Source organism: Lathamus discolor, chromosome 3, assembly GCF_037157495.1.
Source record: "Lathamus discolor isolate bLatDis1 chromosome 3, bLatDis1.hap1, whole genome shotgun sequence".
Classification (NCBI taxonomy): domain Eukaryota; kingdom Metazoa; phylum Chordata; class Aves; order Psittaciformes; family Psittacidae; genus Lathamus; species Lathamus discolor.
In genome coordinates, this window is record NC_088886.1 from 14,198,673 (window position 1) to 14,224,000 (window position 25,328).

The 25,328-nt window shown below is 35.8% G+C and overlaps 1 protein-coding gene across 13 annotated transcripts in view; it reads right to left on the reverse strand.

Moving 5' to 3' along the window:
• The window catches only part of FUBP1 (far upstream element binding protein 1), a 36,563-nt gene that overhangs the window by 10,714 nt on the left and 521 nt on the right, over positions 1–25,328 (reverse strand). Inside the window, exons 2-23 of one of the 13 annotated variants that reach the window (XR_010611428.1) lie at positions 24,305–24,395; positions 23,285–23,347; positions 22,392–22,430; positions 21,999–22,038; positions 21,073–21,122; positions 20,908–20,979; positions 20,580–20,637; positions 18,933–19,095; positions 18,735–18,833; positions 18,542–18,643; positions 17,778–17,880; positions 17,593–17,693; positions 16,945–17,086; positions 15,567–15,727; positions 14,409–14,563; positions 14,242–14,321; positions 11,382–11,510; positions 10,706–10,780; positions 5,507–5,652; positions 3,813–3,910; positions 2,898–2,945; positions 326–1,960 (exon numbers count right to left, since the gene is read on the reverse strand). Coding sequence is in view for 8 of the 13 variants with exons in the window: in XM_065673630.1 (XP_065529702.1) it covers positions 2,883–2,945; positions 5,507–5,652; positions 10,706–10,780; positions 11,382–11,510; positions 14,242–14,321; positions 14,409–14,563; positions 15,567–15,727; positions 16,945–17,086; positions 17,593–17,693; positions 17,778–17,880; positions 18,542–18,643; positions 18,735–18,833; positions 18,933–19,095; positions 20,580–20,637; positions 20,908–20,979; positions 21,073–21,122; positions 21,999–22,038; positions 22,392–22,430; positions 23,285–23,347; positions 24,305–24,395 (1,932 nt within the window). In the remaining 5 variants the exon portion in view is untranslated. Of the gene's footprint in view, positions 1–325; positions 2,946–3,812; positions 3,911–4,990; positions 5,084–5,506; positions 5,653–10,705; positions 10,781–11,381; positions 11,511–14,241; positions 14,322–14,408; positions 14,564–15,566; positions 15,728–16,944; positions 17,087–17,592; positions 17,694–17,777; positions 17,881–18,541; positions 18,644–18,734; positions 18,834–18,932; positions 19,096–20,579; positions 20,638–20,907; positions 20,980–21,072; positions 21,123–21,998; positions 22,039–22,391; positions 22,431–23,284; positions 23,348–24,304; positions 24,396–25,020; positions 25,122–25,328 lie in introns of those variants that run through there. The other 12 variants (XR_010611426.1, XR_010611429.1, XM_065673631.1 and 9 more) reach the window with 12 other exon arrangements.

Genomic DNA, 25,328 nt, shown 5'->3' on the forward strand with positions numbered 1-25,328 from the left:
ATTAGATTTATGCAGTTGTTTCAGAAAGAAATCTTCCTGTGGTTGAATCTGCTGACTGCTCTTTGTACAGTCACCTATTGAAAATTCCTCTTTTGCATCAACAGAAATTACAAATTCAGAAATGTCTTGGAAAAAAAAAACAAAGGGTAATAAGCTGCATGATGTTCTGAATAAATATTTATCCTACTAGCCATATATTTTATTTCATTTCATGTGGGTGTTGTTCACAGAAGTACTAGTTAATGCCAGAATCTTTACTCTGAAACTGTTATCTTAAACTAACAAAGGCAAGAATGGGAGCATAAAAAACACAAAAACATTGCTATTATTATCCATCAGTTTACATTTATTGAGAAATAAACATACAAAAACCATAATACAGTTAACGTGTAACCCATATTACATACAATGTCAATGCAAGCTCAAAACCACATTTTTGTAAAGCATTCAATTTACCTCAGTCCAAGCTGCATCTCCCTAAGACACTGTTCCCATCACAGTTGCCTTTTAAAGCCAATCTTCTTTTTACACACGGGTAGTTTCTGCAGAGAACACTTTTCTCAGGACGAAAAGGCATTTCACATGCACGCAAGAGAAATATTTGTGCATACATAAGAGTTTTATAAGCTATTACTAGGGAAGAGGGAATCCTGTCAACTGTATGCTTTCTGAAAAGCCCAGACCTCCCTTTCCTCCCCCCTCTTCCAGAAAAAAAAGCAAAATAAAAAGCTTCTAGCATGCAATGGAATAACTTAAAACATTACTTTAGAAGAGAACAGGGGAGAAACAATTTCTATCATCCCGTAAAACACCACTAGCAAAAGGACAAAATACTTGAAGATAGGCTGAGGTTGTGCAAGTGAATAATGATCCTCTCTGCCTGGACAACTTAAACTAGAAGACTTATGATAAAGCTAGACTGAAGATTATCCACCTGACATTTTATTTCATTTCCTATTAAAGTACAGGCTACAGAAAGTGATACGAAAACACTTTTACTACTTTGAACATTATATTTTCCTTTTTAAACTTTCTGTACTCTTCACATTCTAAACCTGTGTGACTCTTAAGGGTGGGGAGGAAAAGCAGGAAACATTTAGACACCTTCTGGACAAGTTAATTACATTTCTAAGGAAGGCCAGTCATGTTTTTGGATCAGGATAGCTCCAATAATCTGTTCCTGTTCTCCAAGAACCATGAGCTTGGAGACAAACTTGAAAAGTAAACACTATGCTTAGCAAGAACACCATGCTGCGTAAGCTCAGCAGTGAGAAAGCTGCAAGTCAGTACACCTCAAATGCTACACACACAAGAACATCTCACTTTCCACACACTAGCAACATCCAGCTGGCATTTTCTTATCTCCTCCCCCGTCTAAATTTAAAATTGAAAGACTGTTCAAGATATTTTAGAACAACAGTTGAAGAAAAAAGTATCATGTAAAAGGAAGTAAATAAGTGACTTGCCCCAACACTAAATTCACAGTATCAAAATCCAAATGGTACACACCTAACCTTTTCTCACGCCAAAAATGAAGTTACATATTAAACTACAGATGAAATATTGGCTTGAGAAATTGAAGCACAACTGGTTTTAGTTCAAAAATTCAGTATATCTAAGCTTGACTGTTTAGAAGAATATAAATTAAAATAGATGGTTTATATTATTAAATCACAGTTTAAAAAACTTAACAGATTATGGAACATTTATGGTCAAACAGTAATACCTTAAAGAATGAAAAGTGATCAGAACAAAAATTATACCCTACACCATTATGTATGGGATACATTTCAAATCTGTTATGTTTTTGCCAATTTTACCTTCTACATGGAGCCCTTCTATGGTCCATGCTCATCGGCTCACCAATGGCATACACTCAAAGGATTCCTCTTTACTGGTAGTAACTATCTCAGGACCTGATTCTATGAGCTATGATTTGGTGCTTGCAGCATCTTCAGCACTGTGTGTGAAAATGAAGGCAGTATTTTTGAATATTTTTCTTTGATGTACAGATAAGCAGGACTTTTGCAAAAGCAGCACATTTCAGAAACAGAATAATCAACAAAAAGCCCAAACAGATGCTGCTTTACATTAAGCTAAAAAAAAAAACCAACAAAAAACACCCCAAAAAACCAACCCCAACCAACCAAAAAACCCCAACAAGACCCAAACCAAAAGCCTGTACCAGACCATCTATAAGACATACAAACATCTTAAACTATCAAAATATACAGCAATTCGGTTAAAGTATCAAGAAACAGGATACACTGACTGCTATATAGATAAAATATTATTTCCTGTTAACATTTAATTGGTGCACATGCTTTTTCATTTAAAATATACTAATCTCTGAAACTCCAAAATTTGTTTTCCTATCATGTCAAGTATGAATAAGCAAACTAAGTTATCTAAAAATTCCACTAACACACTATAACTGTTAAGACAAGTTATCAAGTTCAGTGATAACAACAAAATGCAATAGTCTTCATATTTAGGTCTCACGAGTTTATGTGGGAATAGTGCCCTATTATAAAAAGCATTCGTGAAGGCTGTTGACGTTTCTAACCAAAGCAATTCCTGCATATTTTAAAGATTTGAGTCTTTAATTGCAACAATTACCTATTTGAGGAACAATAACAAAAATTACTTATTCTGATCAAGTTTAATGCAATCTACTAATCTTGTCTAAAAAAAAAAAATAAAGAAAAAATTACATATTTACCTAGAAATATAAACAGTTGTTTAAAAAAGACTTTCCACTGAAATGGAACCGTGAGTAACAATGCATTTGGGGAAGCAGCAGACTGCTTTTCAATACACAACCACAAAGATCTCACAGGGACAACATTAATGTACTGAAATATATTAATTTATATACTTCCTTAGGTTGTGCTTACCTGTTGCTTTTTTGCAGCAGAACCTAAGGTGGAAGGTCTGGGAAGGCACTGTGAAGTATAAATAATTGCACTGTTTGCAATTAATAAAGATTTTATACCTTAAATGAATCAAAATCAACAGCCTCCATTTCGTGAATGATAAAAGAATTCAGTGAATTTAATTCTGCTCAGCTTAGTACATAATAAATGCACCAATCTATAAGGTTATCTACAAAATACCATGCAAAATATCTGAACTATTAAACTTCATAACCTACACTAAAGATAGCAAATGCTGTCCTAGCCTTTTTTAAGCTACTAGAATAATTGCTTATTTTAAAATGGATAAAAAGAATTCCTTCTATTTCTACAGCACAATACATACATTGCTAATTACTAGAATAACTACTTCAGTTTTCAAGCCTTAACTTCTGTGCAGCCACCCTAAAAAAAACTTATTCTCAAAGCAACAATACGGTGTTCCAAAAGATAAAGCAATTTAACAGTTACAGAATTATTTAAAACATACCTACATCACTACGTATCTGCCAACTAGCTGAAGGCAAAGACAACTTCTGTCTAACAACTGGTTCCAAAGACTTGAATGTTATGATATGCATACTTTAAAATACTGAACAATACACCTGTCTCAGGAGTACTAATAAAAAAAAAACTATTACTCAGATACAAGGAAACACAATTTTCTTTCACTATTGCTGAACGGTTCAGGAATACTTACCCAAAAGCTCATATTATGTGTATGTGCATATATATACGCAAACCTATGTTTCTGAATTAAGAAGTAATTACGGTTTCCTAAGATATCAGCACTGTATTCCAACGTAATAGTCACACAAGTATGGCATTTTCATTATGTGGAACATTGACAAAAAGATACTGTTGCAGTTCATCAATTTGTCATTCTGATGTACTTACAGTGCAATGCTCCTTGAAGGAACAATCAAGGATGATACACAGCACAGTCCTTCTCACCCCTATAGAGCTAGTTCTATACTGGCTGGATCAAACCTGCACTTCAACAGACAATGGCAAGACAGACTGTATTGCATGTAGTCTAATATATGCAAAGAGCCAATAAATATGCAAAGAGCAAACATAAGATTTCAAGAGAATCAGATTTTTAGTATGAGCATTAGAGCAATAAGAAGTTTCAAGTATATATAAAAATATTCAGTTGATTCAAATGCTTGAGTATTTACAAAACCAAGTTATTTGCTCTGCAGGAAGTTCTCAACCACTCCCCATAACTCAAACAAAACAGCGTTTTAAGGACAGATGCAATTCTTGTAACTACTATGCATACCACATTGACTTTTCTACACTGAATTTTGAAGTGGACTACTTTAAACTGAAAGCTTAAGCACATTACACTTAAAATAACTTTCATAACTAGTCTGAAAAAATCCATAAAATAGTTATGCAGGAACAGTTTTGAAGTATTCCATTAAGAACAAAAATTACGTTATAGCAGCTGCACAGGTCTGAAACAGTGGTCATGTATAAAAGGAAATTTCACTGTTAATGCAATGGAAGTATGCCAAAAAAAAAAAAAAAATCACTGTCTTAAACACATGCAGTTTTACTCAAATAGAAAGAAAATTAAGGTATCAAGATTACTGGTGCTAGGCAGCAAATACAATGAATGAAAGAGATCCTCCACCTACAACTATTCTGCAAGACGGGAAAAACGTGTCAATGACAAGTTTTTAAACTCAACAAGATTTTATGGGTTGGGGAAAAAATAAACTCATTTGTGTACAGGTACCTTGATTCAGCATTGCAAAACAATCCTATAATTCTTTATATACCCACATATCCAACTTACCGACACAGGAGGTTTCATATTATTTATTGTAAAGCACAAAACAGGCATTTTAAAAGTGATAAAGTATACATTGAAAAAGTACATTTATATCACAAAGCATTGACCACATAATTGCAAATACATTTGCTGGAATGTGTACATCTACACTAATACTAAAAACAAACCATTTTTCATTTCTACACAGAAATATTACCTCCTATCAGTAGTGATAGATATTTTGTACATTTTCAAAAACACTATTTTTTTTTAACCAAACAAAATTAAGATCTTCATCAAGGCGTCTGCATCCATACATTTAACAAAGGTTTTTTCCCCCACACAATGAAGCAAATACTGTATTGTCCACTTCTTATTATTGGCCCTGTGCAGAAGAGATACATAAGAGATACACAAAAAGTTAAAGAAAATCCTTTAAATCGAGCTAACTCAGGAGTGAAGCCTTTAAGAAAGAAAAATTGGTTAATGTAAATGGTGGTGGCTTCTTGCATGGTTTTCAAAACCCTGGGAGGAAAAAGTTTTTCTTAAAAAAACAACAACAAAACCCCAACAAAAACCGAAACACAACCAAAAAACCAAACCCCAAAACATAATCACCAAACACATGGATAGATACAGAATTTGAGTAATCAGGTAAACAAAGTAATCTATTAATTATTCTGATAGTTACTTCGCTAGAAAAAAAGATGCATACTCCAAAGATAACAAAGCAGGAGACATGCAAAAATATATAACCACTGAAACAGAAGCCAGCCAAAAAAAACCAAAAACCACTTAAACTTTATACCTGTGGTGCTGGAGGATGTTGTGGCATTCCCTGTGGACTTGTCTGGGCGTAATATGCTGCCTGTTGCCTGTAGTACTCAGCCCACGCTGCACTGTAATCCGGCTGACCACCCGGCGGAGCCCCTGCAGGGGCAGGAACTGCTTGACCTACAAGTAATTAAAATGATGCAGCTTGGTTGTTGCAATAGAAATGAGAAAATTTCAAAGTCTCATTGCCTAGCAAACATCACCTAGCTTCTTGCAATATTCCTCTTCAGCTTCAGAATAATCTTATGGCTGTTTTGTTGTTTTTTTTTTTTTTTTTTTCCACCTAAACACTCATTCTATTATTTTAATGCAATAATGATTCCCATGTAAAGCAAAATTAAATAACTGTGAGGACAATTTTTTCCACCTCTTGACTGGCATTCCAGAGCAGAAGTCTTTGCCGACTTAAACTGAACAACCAGCAGCAATTAAATTAAAATACAGATCAATTAAAATATAGATCAACAGGCAAGATTACTTTTTGTAATCCATCTAGACTGACCTTATCTTGTTGTACAGAATATATTACTAAATTCACCAGATGCCATTACTCCAATTCATTACCCCAATTGTGGCCTCCTTAATGCAACTGCTAGGTTACTGCAGATTACATTTTTCAGAGAGCATTTGTTTTTGTAAACATTTACTCCACCGAAGAATACAGTCCTGAAACTTCTCCAACCTTCATTCAAGTTCTAATTCTCTAGAAATAACATGTATACATATAAGTCACTTTCCCAGACTTACAGCTGAGAACTACCAGTCCCCTCCAACAAATACAACTTGCAGCTTTAAAACTTTATAAACAACTATTACTACTGTGATATGACATTTTCGTATTTACATTCTTAATGTTTTTTTTTCAAATCAAAGTTTTACAGTCAGAAACCCCACCTTCTCCATAAGTTTCTTCTAGGATACTAAAAAAAATCGTAAAAAATAAAAAACACTACAAAACCAACCACAGCATCCAATTACACTATATCAAGAAAAAATGCAAGCCTGCACCCTGTACAGTTCCATGTACCCCTCATCTTTTATCCTGCTATCACGAGAAAGCTTCCACACAATGATGGCTTAAAGTTTTCAATCCCACCTGAACCCAACTCACCATTTATTTGGACAGAAGACCACTAATTCTGGGGAACATGTATCAAAGGTTTCAATTAACTGTTTTCTAGGGTATCAGATAGAAGGTTGATTTGTTTTTTATAAAATACCTTTACAGAGAAAATTCGTATGAAGAATACTAGGTATCTGCACTCTTACACACGTGTATTCTTTCAATCCTCTCAAAAACATTGTGACCAGAGAATTGGAACGGTTGGCAACTCTTCCATTTTCCAACTGTCTATACAACTTACAGTTTTCCCACTGTAAAAAAACCCTCTCCATCATTTCTGAGGTTATACAGTAAAGCAATTAGCTTCTTTAAATTTTAAGAGCTGAAATAACATTTTACAATTTACCACACTTATAATTTATACTTTTGAACAATTATTTTAACCAGAATGACTTTAATATGGTTACAAATTATCCCAGGACACATTATGAATGTGAGGTAATAATTCTATTTACAAATTATTTAGCTATGTCATAACTGTCAGCACAGCTAAATGTGCCAGGACATTTTTTTGGTGTATTATGACCAAATAATCTTCTGGCATTCAAGAAGGTAGTACTGAAATTTGAGTAACAAACCAAATATAAGCTTGACGTCTACTCAAAAATGTCAAACTGGACTTCTCTTCTGAAACAGGTTAATAACGATTCAAAATATTTTAGCTGCATCATTCCCCTACTAAGTACTGCAAGTAATTCTGAAATTACTCATGGAGTTCAGCAGTTTAGCCAGACCAGTGTACAGAATTACACTGAAACAGTAAATGTTCATTAATATCCAGATACAACTGGAACATCAACGAACAAGACTGATGTACTACACACAAAAGAAGTACCTCCTCATTAAGGAAGGCTAAGAAAGAAAATGCTGATGTTTCTACATGGTTTCCACTACTCAAATCATCAAGGGTGATGTTAGTAAGAGAAAACTTTTCTTTGTTCTTTCACCTGCTACAGTGCTGAGGAATCATTAAAGAACAGTTCCACTGTTTTATTATGTAATTCCTCCATTATAAATCAAGCTCACAATACATCAGAATGGCTTTAAATGATAAATATACAAACTACTATAGTGACATATCGATCATTTACTAAACTACAACTTCATGTTTCAAGGGAGCTGTTATCCTTGGGAGATTTTTAGGGCTCAGTTACGCAAATCTGTTTCAGCTCACAAGGAAAACTAAAAATACTATGTCTCCAACTCAGGTTAACAGCATCTATTATGTCTTCAACCCCCAAATTATTCTGTTACCGCGTAATACTCAAGGGAAATTACAAACAAAATTTTCTGAATTTATCAAGTAGGGTACCAAGCAAATAGATAGTCTGGACCACCTACAAGATCCATGTACAGCAACCTAGCAGTGTATATGAATATGTTTACTAGCTTTCAGTTTTATTTTTAATTGTATTTGCTACTCAGCAAGTCTAGGACCAAAATATCAGTCTGAAAAAGGGGATGGATCTTACCACCGTATTTTTGAGTTGGGAAACAGGTTATTTTCCAGTCACTGTTTTGTATACTGTAAAAAACTGGAAAGTGTTTTTTGTCAATAGCAAAGTCATACTGTATCAGTAGGACACCACTCTGGAACCAGTATTATGGTTTAATGGTAATATTCAGAGGTGGCTTTAGTTTACAACTCACTCAATACTTAAAAAAACATGCAAAAATCCTGAGCACCAACTGCAGTATCAGATCCAGCTCAGTACTGTCACCCTCATAAGCTTGCCACATGCACTATGGAAAGTTTTCTTCAGCAGCAAAACTAAAACTGCTTGGGCACAGCATGTTCCAAGCTTTACTTCAGTTCCCCATAACAGCTGCTTGTGTAATTATCTGTGCTGTGAAAAATCTGAAAGAAAAGTCAGCGAGTGACTTGTAATTCTTACCTTCCCCTTTTTATATTAATAGGGACGTAAGTTAATGGGGACAGAAGCATTACAGTAAGTACAGGAGGAAGCACAAACAGCAGCGACTGCATCTCAGAGCCTGTAGACCACACAAACTCGCTGACAGCCAGCCTTCCTGTTCCATCAGATTTTGTACTACTTAATGCTGTTAAGGAGGTGGGGAAAAACACCATTTAGCACTAACTCAGTTCTAGATGAATTCTCTGCCCTTCAACCTCACTGAGTCAGTTATTTCTAAGTGGATCTTAAGAGAAATGTTATCTTCCTTATCAAGATTTTCAACATACTGATGAATCAAAAAGTTCACATAAAACTTTTGGGATGGAAAGGACCTTAAGGATCAAACCCCCTGCCGTGGGCAGGGACACCTTCCACTGGACCGGGTTGCTCAAAACCCCATTCAACCTGGCCTTGAACACTGCCAGGGGTGGGGCATCCACAGCTTCTCTGAACAACTCATTCCAGCACCTCACCACCATTATGTCATGATTTACACGCTCGAGCTCATGATTTATAGAGTCAAGTTATAATGGTCCAGACATCGAGAGTTCTCCTTCAGGAAAGAACTCAATCTGAACTAGAAAGGGGAAAAATCAAAACTCCATTTCTGTTTTTCCTCTTATTTGATTGCTGACTTAGGCTTTTTTATAATTTTGCATTTGAAGAGCTATTACTAACATCTCCCAATGTCTTTTTTGGGTTCACACTCCTCTTTGGACTTGCTCCCAGAAACTGTATCCCAACACCTTGTAACTAGCTATATAGTTCAAGCAAATGCAAGACTAGTGCAATTCGCTTTGCTTTCCAGAGACAGCAAATCAGAAAGATGGCAGAGCACCTGCCAACAAATTATATCATTCTTAAAAAAGCAGAAAAAACCCTCTCACAACTTTGCATTGAAAAATATGAGATGAACTAACACTTAAATGGGCAAGGGGAGGGCGGAAAAAAAGGAAAAGGCCCATCACATCTTAAAAAAAATCATGTGTCTGGGAGTTCTACTGCAGTTTTCTTAGTCCAATACACAATTCTCCAAGTATACCATCATTACATATGTTTCATTCCACCACTTTTGCTGTGCCAAAATAAAGAAGAATAAAGGCAGTTATGTCTTCACAAATAATTTGACATCAACCTGGTAGAAGGCTGGCAAGAGCAGTTAAATGCATTATTAATCTTAGCTCCAAATGCTTAATATTCCATGAGAAAATAGTGTGCAGTTGGAAGAGGACAACTCACCAAACCTCCCATGCAAACAAGGAAACAAAAAATCCAAACCAGATGCTGCTACATGTCTGGTCAAACAGAGATACCAGAGAAAGCACTGGCATGTGCAAGCCCACTAGTCCTCAGTATACAAATCTACATCAACGACAACATCCATGGGAGAACACTGTGGACAAAACACTGACCTGGAAGACATTACCATGATTTGTAAGATAACAGAACCTTCTGCCAATGCATCATGACCATTTAATTTTTCCTTATTCTGACAAAAACAACTTAACAAGCAAATACGTTTCAGTTTCATAAGCCAGTTCAAGCAAAGTATTTTGAAAAAGCTAGCAACAACATATAACCTGCAGTTTAAACACAGATTTTAAGTACTGCAAAACAAATACTATTTAAAAAAAGGGCATGATGTAAATGAAAGCTAGTTACGATGCTTTCATTACCTAGAACACAGAAAGCAAATTACAAGAAAAAAAGTATTTATTTACGTTATAAGCATTAGGAAACAACTATCAAACAGCTTCATGAAGTATACCAAAGTTGAACTCCAGAACTTATGAAATGTACTTTACATATAAACTTAAAAACACTCAGATTGAAGTACTTAAAAGATGTTGTTTCCCAATGACCAAATATAGCCAACTCACTAGGTATGAACTATTTTTTGCAAGTTGGTAACCAGCATGAATACAAGTAAATGCCTTAAGCACAACACAAAATTTTAAGTCTGTTTTTCTGCAGGTTTCAGGGCCCTTAGCAATATTTGTGGATTGCACATTTTTATTTTCTGTGGTTAAAAAAACCCCAAATGAACGAAACAACAACCCTTCTTATCAAACATGATACACAAGTCTTCTAAAACATTCTACCATACGACAACAGAAAACACCTGCACACATACCCATCTTTTTGTAGTACTCCTCCCAGGCCTTGGTATAGTCAACCTGCCCTGCTGGTGCTGGATTTGGCTGATCTCCTGAATTACATTAAAAATAGTCAAAATAAAACTACTAGGTTTTGTTTCATGCGTAGAACATTTTACAAATCATGAAATGAAATTTTCAGTAACAATCCCAAATAACATAGCCCAAATCTGACACTGTAAGCCGATGTGGTACAAACTATTACAAATATGAACTATTTGTAAAAGACACCAAAGAAACAAAGAAATGTTTAAAACATTTAGCATGTTTTCAAAATTCAGGAAATGCAGATCACTCACAGTACAAAGTACTACCTAAAATTTAAGTGGTAAGCCTTAACCAGGTGTAACAATTATACTAATACAACTTATACCATAATTGTAACTGTCCTAAAACCACTAATGTGATGCAACTGTTTAAGGAAATGACAATCAACAGTTTGGCTCATTTCATTTTTACTTATGACTGCACTACATTGACATTAGGTCAGCCCAAATAGCAGCAAAATTCTCCCTGGAGTTAAGTTACAAGACAAACACAAGAAAACAGACTCCTTTGCAATGAATTTACCCTATATATGAAGACAACAACAAAAAATAATAAGGTGTCTACACTCCCACAAATGAGAAACATATCCATTTTACTAACAGCTACCTTGTCCATTAGTTTGGGTTGTAGCTGGTCCACCAGGAGGGGCTGCAGGTGGTGGCTGTGCTTGCTGCTGATAGTAGTGAGCATAATAAGCTGCCCACGCTGCTGAATTGGGATCTGTTCCTGGCTTACCTATGAAAACATAACATAACCATTTATAAAAAGTAGCATGAATGGAATGCGATCATCAGAGCTCCTATTTCCAAGGAAAATCCATCTAAACCAAATAACCACCTACATCCTGTGAGTATCTCTTCATTCTAGTAAAAACTTCCATGTTTCAAACAAGTGTATTGTACACAGTGTACTGTTACAGGACTGATAAGAAAATTGTTTTAAAACCCTTACTACTACAATGCCATTTATTAATTCTTTAGCATGACAAACAGCATCAGACTTTCAAGTTCATAGTCAATGTACTAAATGGTATCAACAAAGAATCATTCTAGCACCAAACAATTTCAGTGGTTTTACTTTCGTCATAACATCACATTAATGACACTGGCACAGGTGCAGGAGGGATGCCAAATGCATGTTTCTGAAACAGAAGAATACAGATCTTACTAGGTATTTGCAATGTGTGTCAGTTTTAAGGTAACAGTAAAATACAGAAACACATAGTATTTTAAGAACCTGAATCCCCATACACGGCTATAAAGCATCACTGTTTGCTTACAGCTTTTTAGTATAACAAATAGTAAAACATCTTCTCCTGCTATCTCCATGCTTCCCTTACTTTTATCTATATCTAGGTAGGCCAACGATGCTGTTTCCTAAAGCCTTATTTCTGTTTTTCACATACAACCTTTAGGAATGGCTTATTCTTATTGAATCACAAAGACTGATTACATTACCAGACTGGCAATCCACAAAAACTGTAAGTCTACTATTGGAGAATGTAGGTTTTATAATACAAACAACATCCTTTAACATTATTTGTATCCTTACAAGGATAAAAGTATCTGCAAATAAATGCAGCCAACTGAGGAAAGAACTTCACTTAAGGACAGAGACATAACTGACACTGTAAAATGGGAATAGAAGTGTATTCACTCCAAACACAAAACAGGTTAAGACAGTGACTACTAGAAGATAAAGAACTCCCCATAAAAAGGGCATCAAGGAGATGGAACACACAACACATTTCTTGTAATATTTCTCTTAGCATTAAAGCCAGATATAACCACTTAAAAAGCACACATTAGTACCAGCATACAGGAAACAATGTTAACACACTGTTTGCTTTTTAAATTGCACTGCTTCCATCAACAATAATGCATTTAAACTATGTTCTAAGGTTACCTGCAAATATCAAATAAGCCATTGCTCCGTTCCCCCCCTCATTCCCCTTAGTAGCTACTTCTCTAGAGCAGAAGAACACAGAGCTGGATTCATTAAATTTCCAAAGAAATATGACTGTAGTAACTAGCTCCACTTTCACGTGACAAGAGGTAAGCATGGTTCTGGAGAAAGCACTTCTGAAAAAAATACTAAAATAACCCATTTGTTACACCGAAATGAACAACTAAGTGGAAAACTGTATAAAGCTCATCCAAAGAAATGCTAGTTGAAAGAAACAACAACTTGAAAAGCACAGAAGAAAATGTCATTAGATTTTTTTTAAGAGGAATATTTATACAAAAACCACTCATAAAATCACCATTAAGATGACATCAAGGTATTTCCCATTTTTACAGATCTTTATGTAGGTAAATTAAAAAAAAACCCCACAAAAACCCAAACAAAAAACAACAGTATGAAAAAGGCTGTAATGTTTTGGAATGGTTTTAGATTAAACGACACTTTTGGTACACTAAGACTTCAAGTCAAGTCACTTTGAATCATTCTACTTTTAAGTAATACAACAGACATTTTCAAATACTGAACTGAATATTCATGCAGATCAACCTTTTATAAAAGTCTGGGAACTGAAACCAGAGATGGCTCTTTGCTTAGAAATGCTATATAAAAGACTTGGATACGAACAGAACTCTCTATATATTGTAACATGCCCCAAAGCCCTCCCTTTCTTACCTATGGAACTTGTGTCAGTATCAACAGCTATCAGAAATATTTATTCCCTTTATAGCAAAAATAAAATTGACATCTTCTGGCTGAAGTGATGAAGACCAAACTCTACCTCAAACAAATGAGGTACAAGTGACTCAAGCATCTAGCCTTACCATGCCTTCCTTGACTGCAGTTCCGTTTCCCCATATGCTCTAGTCCAACCAAAGGATGTAACTTAAAGAAAAGAAGGATACTACAACTTCGGGAAGTTGTAATTAAATAAAAACTCCCAGTCTTGACAAAGATAAACAGAAATAGAAGAAACAGATTCTACAAAGATGGGCTTCAGAAGAAAATACAAAACTGTTATGAGCAAAAGCTTAAAATACACAATCCTAACTAGTATTAACAGAAATTTTATCCCTCAAAAAGGACTGAACAGACTAAACTTGTATCAGACTCTAAAAAGCAAACCTCATAGAGGTCAACAAAACCTAGAAATATATAATATAGCATAAATTGTGCAAAGTCAGGATCAGTGAGATTGTAAAGGGCACTTAAAATAAAATACAAAGTCATTGACCATTAAAGAAAATATCCTCATTAAAGACCTTAATGTTTAGTGAAGAAGCACATCCCAACTTTAACAACTGAATTTCAATGTCTCATAAGCAACATGTGGCATGTAAAACACACATAAACTAACAATCAGCGAAGAAAAGCTTGAAGAATAGGAGCTTTTTCAGATTTACCAGTGTAGCACAAATGAATTGTGAAATGTACATATACGTAAGGACAAAAATGTATATACTTTAGTGTATCCATGCTACAGCGTAACTGTGACATTTCTTACCTGGATCTGGTGGGTTTGGTGGCTGCCAGTGTGGGTAAGCATTTCCCCATCCTTGTGGAGCGTATGGAGCTGGAGGACCACTATAAAAGATCAAGTCACACATATACACTGAAAGCCAATTCCAGGGTCACCTTGTAAAAAAGGAAGCTAGCTGAAGCAGTACTTACTGAGGTGCAGGGCCTGGAGGCCCTGGATTATAAGGAGCTGGGTTATATGGTCCCATGGGAGCACCAGGACCTGGTGGCCCAGGAGGTCCATGTGGGCCAGGAACAACACCATGGGGTCCATGTGGAACAGGTGGACCCAATGGATTTACTGGACCCTGTAACAAGAGTAGCACATAGATGAAAACAAGAGGTTTTCCAGCAGTTTATGATAAACTTGAACATTAAGAGTATAATTTAAGAGATTTAAGATGGTTTTTAAATAAAACCATTTTCCCGGGGAAATCAGTCTTCCTGATTAATTAGGTTTATGGCTAGTTAAAGAGTTAAAACCAGCCATGGCAGTAACAGCAACTAAAAAACTGCATTTATTTCAATTCTTTCTTGAGGAAACCAAGAGTTAACAAATAAACATTGATTCTTCCACAAACCTAAACAAAACTATCAGGGTTTTAAAATAAACTGATACATGTAAATCTGGTTAATCTTGCTAATTAAATCTGTTTGTAAGATCAGGTACAAAAAATAGGCAGTAAATATGGTTACATGCATACACAAAACTGTAGTCAAACTGAAGTATGTAAACTTAGATTAAAACTCTACCTGAACATACTGAGACTGAAAAACTAAACACATAGCTTAGTAGCTTTAAGAGTATCAAGTGTATCTTTGAAGTCACCAGATTTTTTCATTATGCACCAAGTGGGTATCTTCAAGAACACATCATTAAAATGCACACTGCATTACACTGAAGAAATCCACTGTTTCTTCCATATCAAGTTATTGCTTCCTTTGGTACATCAAGTTACATTTGCATTACTTCAAAACCAGATTACCATTATTACTATCATCAATGAAGATAGGCTGATAGGAAGTTGGGGCTGTTCAGCCTGGAGAAGAGAAGGCTGTGTGGAGACCTCATAGCAGCCTTCCAGTACCTGAAGGGGGCCTACAGGGACGCTGGGTAGGGACTCTTCGTCAGGGACTGTAGTGACAGGACAAGGGGTAATGGGTTAAAACTTAAACAGGGGAAGTTTAATTCTAATTTATTACTTGATTAAATAATTTTGAAGTGAAATGGAAGAAAAGTCTCCACAAAGGAGACTTGCCTCCTATTCTGTTTAGTTATGATAGTAAACCAAAATATAGTTAAATACTCACTCCAATCTTTTCTTCTATGAGTTGTCGTGCATAATCTATTTGCTGTGGTGTTCCACGGATAGTAAACATCTTCATGTTTGGATCCGCATTAGGTGGAGGATTTCTTTGAAGTTCTATTCTAGCACCAGACTGCTGGCTTATACTTTTAATGGTTTCACCACCTACAATGCAACATACAGCTTTTATGACATGCATTAAAGCAAAAATACTAAGATTCAACTCAGAGAAAGTCACATGCATGGATACTGAAGCTAAAGAAATGAAAAGGCACCTTTTCTTACAAACCATACAAGAACATCCAAACACTTTTAAAAGCGCCTTTTCAGTCTAGTATAGAGCTTTCATTGTAATAAACTAGTAAAAAGAAACTACTTTTTTTAAAGACAACACTATTGTTACTGAGAAAGAACAGCAAAGAACCCCTACAATATGTCTTTTTCATTCATGTAAAGATGGAAGATTAGACATGAATATCAATCAATACCCGACAATTATCAGAAAATATGACCTTAAAGCCCATCCTCCCTATAAGCAGTAGGAAAGCACACATGACAAAAACCACCTAGAAACTGACCAGATGGTGAAGTACAAATATTCTGCAGTGCACTTTACCCAGAAAGTTAAAGTCCCTTAAAGTCCTCCTCTTACAGGAGCCTGAGAAGTTACTTCTATCATTAGTAAGCACAAAGTTCCCCAAACAGGGATCATTTTGCATTTAAAACGAAAATACCCCAACAACAACAACATCAGTCAACCTTCCAAGTCAAGAACTGAACTGTGTCAGCCTATCTACTGTGTCTGGAAAAGACATTACAAACTGAAGACTAAGATAACTCACGTGTTCCATATGTAATAAGCATACAGTAAATTGTTTTTTAAAATTGTTTTAAAATAAAATTCTTTGAGAAGTAACTGCTTTAATAAACACACAACTAAGAAGCTGTTCTAGGATCCCATAGTAGATCTTCACTAGAATACAAGAAAAGTAGTTTTAAGAGTGAGATACAGAGGAGTAAGATAAGTAGTTTTAAGAGTGAGATGCAGTAACACTAAGCTAATCAAACAGTATCAAAAGCAAGTTAATTAGATCATCTAAGAATCTATCAAATGCTACCAATGCAACTCAGCACTTATTACTTTAAAAAGTTACATAAATTTATTGGGTCTTGGTTTTTAAGTACTGAGGTATGGGTTTCAGTGAGGAAAATGTGAAAAGGGTATTATGAGTGTTATGATTTAGCAGTATTGTGTTGCTCTACTACATATGAAACTATTTCCCAAGGCCTCTCTTGAAACCTTTCTCTAGTACCACTATCTGTACAAATAGAAAAGCTGAGAGTTGTTTTAACTACATATAGTTATGTGTAAGATATATTGCCTTTGCCAATTATTAATCCAGTTTTGCCAGTGGGAACAATAAAATTGAATTCCTGTAATCCACCAGGAGGGCCCATGTTCCAGTTGCCTTGGCCTCTACCCCTTCCTCGACCACCAGGTCCTGGGCCACCAGGGTTACCAGCCTAAAAAGAAAAAGCAACAAATTAGCATGTTCTATAAAAAGCACTGCAAACAAATTGTTAAGAAAAAAAATATTCACTACTCATAGATCTGAATGAAAGATGACAAAGGAAAGGATACAGAAGCAAGTAGGAAGCTTCACATGTACAAAGACATAATTTCTGCCTTCATTAAATGCAGCAGTGAGGCCCATCTAACAATAAGCATTTAAAAACACTGATCACAACCAAAGGTTAATAGTATATAGGCTATTAATACAAGATAACAGAAGCAACAGCTCTAAAACCAGTCAAATCAAGAGCTGCCATGAGTCTGAATCAATATTGTCATCCTGACACCTGCAAAACTGTAACTATAAAAGCAAACATCCATATTCCAGACTCAACTTTGAAGCAGATTCAAATGACACCATTGAATTATCTTCTTTAGTTATACCCTCATTTTTAAATTTATGTCTTTCAAGAAGTCAGGCAGGAGATTTTAAACAGCAAACAATGTATTACTCAACCTGAACACTTCGAAGGAGATCTGTAATAATTTCTGCAGCATGCTGACATCTGTCAGGAGGCCCTGTGATTTGGGCTATCCTATCTGGAGTTGTTCCATCATCTGGAATAAAAATGAACTGTTCCAGTATATGTAATCCAGTAAATTTACACTCAATTCACATAAATTTATGGATTTATTACAAACCTGGCTTGAACTGGATCCTAACACCAGCATCATTTTGTATCTTTTTTATCATCTCTCCATTTCTTCCAATTACAATACCTACAGCAAACCGTGGTATTGGAACCTTAGGAAAAAAAAAACAAATTCAAGCTATCGATGATGCAAATATTCCTGCCAAATTAACAAAATTAAAGGGTCACATATTAGATTGGTAAACTAGGGCCAGCTCTATTCTACTTTTTAAAGTATATTTTTATTTTTTTTTAGTATCAAGTCACAAGCTTAGCAAAAATTGGATGAAAATATCAGAAAGAGCCTATGCACAAGTTCTTATAGTGGCAGCAATTCCTTTGATGGTGGGTATTATACTTCCCACAATCAAAGAACAAAAGTTCTAACATGGCTAAAATGCAGATTCTAGCAGATGAAGCTTCCAGCGTCACTTCTGATCAACAGTTACATGTTTATGACTTTCAGAATAAGTGGACTTAAATACTCTTTTTAAAGGCCAAACTCCAACTTCTGTAACATTATATATTTGGCTATAAAACTTATCTCTTATTTGATGAAAACATCCAGCTAGTTGGAACTGTTCAGAACTGCTGGGAATGTAAAGTGAATGCTGCATGGCATCTAAAGTTGCAATTTCAGCAATGAACAAGTAATACTTACGTGCCACAACCACTTTTGGAATCTGGTTAAAAGCTTTCAGTGGTATTACCCAGCTTTACATTTTAATGTTAACATCTCAAAATACAGTGAACAAGTTTTTCAACCATGCTTACGTCTATCCCTTCATTTCCTCCTATTCTTGACCCATATTCGTTGCGCACCTCTCTAAAGCCACCTTGATCACGAATTAACTCCAGCACCATTTCCTTGGCTTGCTAAAAGAAGAATGAAAGTTTGTTTAGGTACTTTATTTAGGCAACATCAGAATGGATTTAAAAATGCTCTGAATTCTGAAGGACTCCTTACCTGAACTTTATAAGGGTCTCCAGTTATCCTAAGGGGCTTGTCTGCACCAGTATTCTGTGGACCATCTTGAATCATGACCATTTTGACACCTGCCCGCTCCTATTTCACAAAAGGGAGGTCAATACCCACTTAAATCCAGATTAGAGACTATATCACATTTTTAAAAGACGATATATACATACACACACACATACATACCTGTAACTGTTTAATCGTCTCTCCACCTTTTCCAATAACTAATCCTGCTTTACTTGCTGGAATCATAATTTCTTGGACCGCATTTCCAGGTCCATCACTATGGTGAAAGCCAGGTGCAGGTCTTCCCTTTTCAACTATCTGATCAAGTAATCTTTTTGCTGATCTGTGAAGGAATATATACATTTATAAATACACTTACTCCTGTAAGTGTCACTTGCTCACACCCATTCTGCTTGGAAATTTTTATTTTCTTAATTTGCAAAGTTTCTGAAGAAATATAATCACTATCACTAAGAAATATGAGGCAAACTCAGCAAATCTGTAAGAATAACTTAGGAAATTAACTGCAAGATTAATGTGGTAGATCTAAAACTAACCCAGTGTCAGAATACAAAATGTGTTTACCAAACACACCACCATCCCTGAATACAGTTACACTGATCAAACCTTAATTCAGAAGATGGAAATGTTGTCCTTTAAAATATTTGTAAAGTCTTAATTAGAAGATTAATAATTGTTACAGTTTACCTTTTTAGCGCATTTTTAAAAAGAAAAAAAAACCAGAGAAAACATTTTTTAACTCTGCTTAATTTCAGTAGTAATTTATGTAACTTCTAATTTGACAGCAATTTTTCTTTAATGTACCAACAGCCATTCTTAAGGCAGATCTAGTCTATATTAAGTTTTATAAAAAGAAAAAAAACCAAACCCTACACTGTTTAAACCTAGGTTTAACACCAAGTACTCTGATAGCTACTACTTGATTCAGCATGCAAAGCAAGCCCATATGTACTTGTAGCCATTACCAGAATATTGAACAATAGTAAGTATATATTCATCACATGGGAGTTGCTATCAGAGTAAAATTGTGACTACAGTATTAACATCAGTTAAAAATCCTTTCCTGCAATATGTGAGTGGAATAAACTGTAATTAGAAAAAAAAAAACAACTCCTGTAATGAATGATTTCATGAATGCTTGGCTGCAACATAAGATGACAATACCATGCTACTTTCCCAAGGAAAAACACAAAGCTGCAGACCTTACCTACAAAACCGAACTGGGAGCAGCTAACATAAATGAGGTAATACCAAATACACTACTACACTTAAGAACTTTCCCAGCATAGCCAGGATAAGGTGGTCTTTAAGTGGCTATATGACTTCTGTGCCAGTAAAAAACACAAATCAAACAGAACACTTTCATTGTTACAATCCTTTTCCCTGAACACAGGAAGGCAAAAGTTAACTTTGCTGACAGGCATTAGAGACAGCACTTACAATAATTTTTGTTATACATTAATTTACACAAAAGCCATTTAGGAATTCCCATGGGTTGGGCTCTGAGTAACTCCTACTCTGACACATTACTAATTTTCCCACATTTTCCCCGTGTATTATCTACAAGGTTTGGACTGGGAAAAGTTGGAGGTTTCATATATTTGTCTTAAAATTCCAAGTATGCTGAGGGCCTTTTTTCTTATGTATACATTTAATTGTCCCCATACTGCCTCTTAAATAGAAAAAAAAAAGAAAAAAATACTGCGCTATGAACATATTATCTAGATATAACATTTTGATAATAAAAAAATATATTTAAGTGCATTGTACAGTTAAATATGAACACACAAAATTTATTTTACTTACTGAACAGACTCTGGTGTTCCAGTTAGCATACACGATCTTTCAGGCAGACCTCCACTATCTACAGCCATAAAATAAAACAAAGTTCTCAGTAAAGTCAGAAAGAGGTTATGACATCAAACATAAGATACGAACTACTGGATTTTCACAGAATAATTAATGTATCACAATAATTTTGCATTTCTTTAAACCATGACAACTACCATTAGCACAAAAAAAATTAAAATACACCTTTAATGAAGGTTCAGGCAATTAGAAGCAATGACCAGCTTTCTGAACTTTCTACCAAAAAAACCCCACTAAAAGAAAGAATAAAACCACTAATAGTTACCAGGTGCAATCTGTATTTTACAGCCAGACTCTTGCTGTATGCGTGAGATCTGCTCTCCACCTCTGCCAATTACTTAAGAGAAAGAAAATATCAAAAGATTATTTGTATTAACAGCATCTGCTAACATTTCTTATTATACTACACCACCACATCCATACTACTTACTGAATCCAACCATCCCATCTGGAACTTTGTACTCTTCTGTCATCACAGACCTACGGATAATGTTAAATCAAATAAAAGACACTGACCATTCAGAGACCAAACTGGCATTAAATTTATATATATCCTCCCATTAAACTAATGAAACCTACTGCCCCCACTATCATCCTGGCTTTCACATCTTGCATCCACTTTGAAAGTTGTTATGCAAGCACAATACTACGTAAAGTGACAATAAATAAAAGTGACCATGAACAGTTCAAGTGTAATATGAATCCGTTTTCCTTCATCCTATTTACTATTAAAAGATACGAGGTACAAAAAGGTAATGTAGCATTTTAAGTTTCATCTGTATATTCATCTAAATATGCTGAAAATACACAATTTCAGCATCTCGTATATCGAAGCCAAAAGCCAAAGCATGATAATAATAGTTGGATATGGTTGTTTAGGGAAGAAATAACTCAAGAAAACTACTATGCTGTAGCAAATGTGAGAAATATGCTGTGTCAAGTCAGAACCCCCCCCCTTTTTTTTTTCTTTTTTGTTGAATTCCATTGCCTTCCTTTTTGTTTAAGGGATAGTGTCAACCCCCTTTCCCTTCAGATCTGCTTCTAACTTCAGGTTATGCTCAAGTAGTAAAAACCAGCAAGGCATTTCCCTTTTACTAAACTTGATGTACAGCCTAAGCTGCAAAGAGAAAGAGACAACAATATAGATGCATTTTAAGTGTTCGGCTCGGGACTTGCGAAACTAGATTACAACAAATCACACAACTAGAGAGTAATTCTTTATGCAATTATGCTACTTTCCAGGTAAGCTCTCATTGATACCACCTGAAAATTAATGAAAATAAAAAAAAAATTCCTGCAACTGCTTTATTTCAGTGAAGAGGAAAACTCTACATAATATGTAACGTAAACTCTTACCTTTGTTGTTGATGCATTGGTGGTAGCTGATTTCCAAAAGCTATAAACAAATATCACTAAAATTAAATTCAAACTAGTGGTACAATTTACAACTAAGCTTCCCCTTCGATAATAAAAATTATCTGGGTCAACTTTTGTCCGGCTTGACTTTTAAGAACTGTTATCAGGAGTTTTAAAAATGGCTAAAACCATTCTCAACTGCTGCTAACTACACTGTCAATTTTATAAAGCAGACTCGCACTGCTTCAAGAAAATAAGACACAACCCCCCAGCCATACATTTGGTACTACTGATTCAAGCATCACCTACCAGAACACCATTCCAGATTCTTGTTTTGACAATGTTACAATTGCTTATTCCCCCCCCACCCCCACCAAAATAAAAATTACTTACAGTCATTCTGAGGAGCAACTTTCTTAGCATCTGGTTGATCTGAAAAATTAAGATGTTTTTGAATTTTTTTTTGCTAAAAAGTCCAAGAAGTGTTTACACCTTTTAGTGTGAACTGTAACTTTCCACAGTGTTTTAGTCCCCCTTTCATTTTTTTCCCTTTCATTTTTTTCCTCCAATTTCAGGGAGTTGATCATCTGAACAGAAGAATCTCACGAACACTCAGCACTTGGTTAGTATAGCTGAAAAGATGTTAGGTTTTTCCATATTATCTACTCAAGTAGTTTAACAAAAGGCAGTTTTCAGAACACACTGTAGATTGCTCGTAGATACCCAGTCACTGAAACTTAACTAAGACAAGGAACAAAGTTTAGCTGTTGGTTGCTCAAGCTAATGATGCTTCTATAGTTAAAAAAAGAAAAAGAGAAAAAATAAATCAAACCCATACAAAAATCAACAATGATTTAAAGGAAAAAAAAAACCAAAACCACAAAAATCTCTGACAACGACCACAAATCTATATCAAACATCAGAAAATACAACAGTATCACATGGCAATGCAATCTCAATGTCAATATGAAATTTCTATCCAAATATCAAGCATTTCATAGCATAAAACTTCAAAAAAAAGCAGATTCAAAGCAACTACATCATCACCATCCAAATCCTTTCTGTACAGTAAAGGAATGAAAGGCATAATTAACCTCTTCCTGAAAAGATAAGACTTTGGATGCTTCTTTCCCACCCCAAAATAAAGGTTATATGAACCATCATAATTTATGTGTGGCGAAAACTCAAGACTCATATTCCAAGAAATATTTGTGTCAATCCAGAAAGATCCACTAGTTTATGTCATGTTTACATACTAAACACAGGTAATAAATAAAAATTCCTGCCTTTAAAAGGAGAGGGCATTCCCTCCCAGTGTGTTGTACTGCTCGGACTTGTCCAAGAGCCATCTACACATAAAATAAAAAGAATACATTACATATATCATCTGAAGCATCATTAGCTCATTTTTGTATATTGAAAATCTCACTGTTAATAGAAAAAAAAACTTCATTACACATGAATTCCTGATATTAAGCCCTAGTTACATTCTGTAGACTGAGTTTCAATCCTCTTAAAGGAAAAAAAGTCATTGCTCTTTTGTGAGACCTAGGAGAACATTGCAACAAATTCAGAGATTTCTTTCCACAATTTAGCCAGGATTCTGTGTGTATACTAAACGTAACAAACCCCGTTAAGTTCAAACTGACTGCTTAGTAAGAGACAGAAGACCACACACACATTTCAAGGGAAAACTTTACTGCAGTATAAGGAAATCCAAAACGCCGCAAAAAGATTTAAATATGATCTTATCAGGGTTCACACATGCTACAGGCGTAAATATTAAGACTAAGCAAAAGTGTCTGCAAGATAGAAAATACACTTTCCTGTCTTTTTTTAAAGTCCTATGCTTTTACAATGAAATGCATTAACAGTTTTATTTGAAACTGCAATAATAAAGTATACAAAACAATCAAATTAAATGAGTGAGCACTTCTTACTCCAATGGTAATTTACAAGCTGTAATCAGCCCTACACAACTACAAAAGACTCAGCTTCTCAACCATGCGTTTATCTGCCCCCCCTCCCCAGCATATGTTTTCCTCTTTACAATGTTTAAACCACGTTAAAAATATTTTATAACAGGGTTACATTCACTTCAGGTTAGAGCCTGATGGTGTAAAACTATTTCCCCATTAAAGCGAAAATGAAAAAGCATGTAATGATCTACAAAGGGAACAAGATGTTTTTATGCTGTGCTATGGGAAAACAAACAAATAACAACCCACAAACAAAAACACCACCTACAGTTTTTCTAGCACCATGGCCATACTCAACAGCAAAATCCAGCAGTAACAAGTGCATACCTCCATCCTCAAGAGGTCTTTTCTGTCCTCCATAACCGTAGTCGTTTGAATTCATTGATGTGCCAGCATCTCCTCCAATTTTTGCTGCAATCTAAACAAAAGGCAGATGTTGTGTGTGGGGGGGGAAACTAAAAATCCATCAATAAGCCCTCATTTATTCCAGGTCTTCCAAAAGATTTTGATCAATTTATACAATACACACTAAAATGACTCAAAATAAGCACAAGGCTGGTGCTCGGAACAGTTTTGCTCACATAAATTATATTTTATAGTTTCTTCAACGAGACTTGTGCTCAAACTTCAACAGGAAACCTTCCTACATTTTCTCCATCGGCTGGCGAAGAAGGGAAAAAAAAAAAACAAAACCAACAAAGCAAACCCCCCCCCACGGCAGGGGGGTTGGAAATACATAATCTTAAGTCCTTTCCAACCCTATTCTATGATTCTCAAAACCAACTACCTTTCAAATAGCAGAAACTTTTTTCCTGAAAAGGGTTTTCCTTTTCTACCCATTATTCCTGGAAAAAACCCCAATCAAACCCACTGCTAGAACTACTCCAAATAGCAGCAGTCCCGATAACACTGTGCCTTCAACTACTGCCAAAACCGCGACCGGTTATTACCAGACAGGGTGAGAATTTTACCCGAGAAATCATGAAACCATCGCCTGTGGTGCAAAAGCTAAAAACTGAACACCGGGATAAAGAACTTCCTACCTACAAGACGGCCCTGGCCGCCTTCGCTCCGCAGGCCGCAGCCCTTCCCAACCGGTTTGAGCAGGTTAGCGGGCACCGAGGGCGCCCCAGGGAACACAATGCGGGCCGCGGGAGGAACCGCCTTCCGTCCCGCTGCCCGTCAGCCACCCACGAGGCCCGGCACGGAGCCGGGAGCCCGATAAGCCGCCGCGCCGCCAGCAGAGATTTCGCCTCCCCGCCTGCAGCAGGGATCACAAGGCACCGCACCCCTCACCCCGCCGCTCCGCGAAGGCGCTGATCGCTTCAGGCCTAGGCACTGCGAGCGCCCA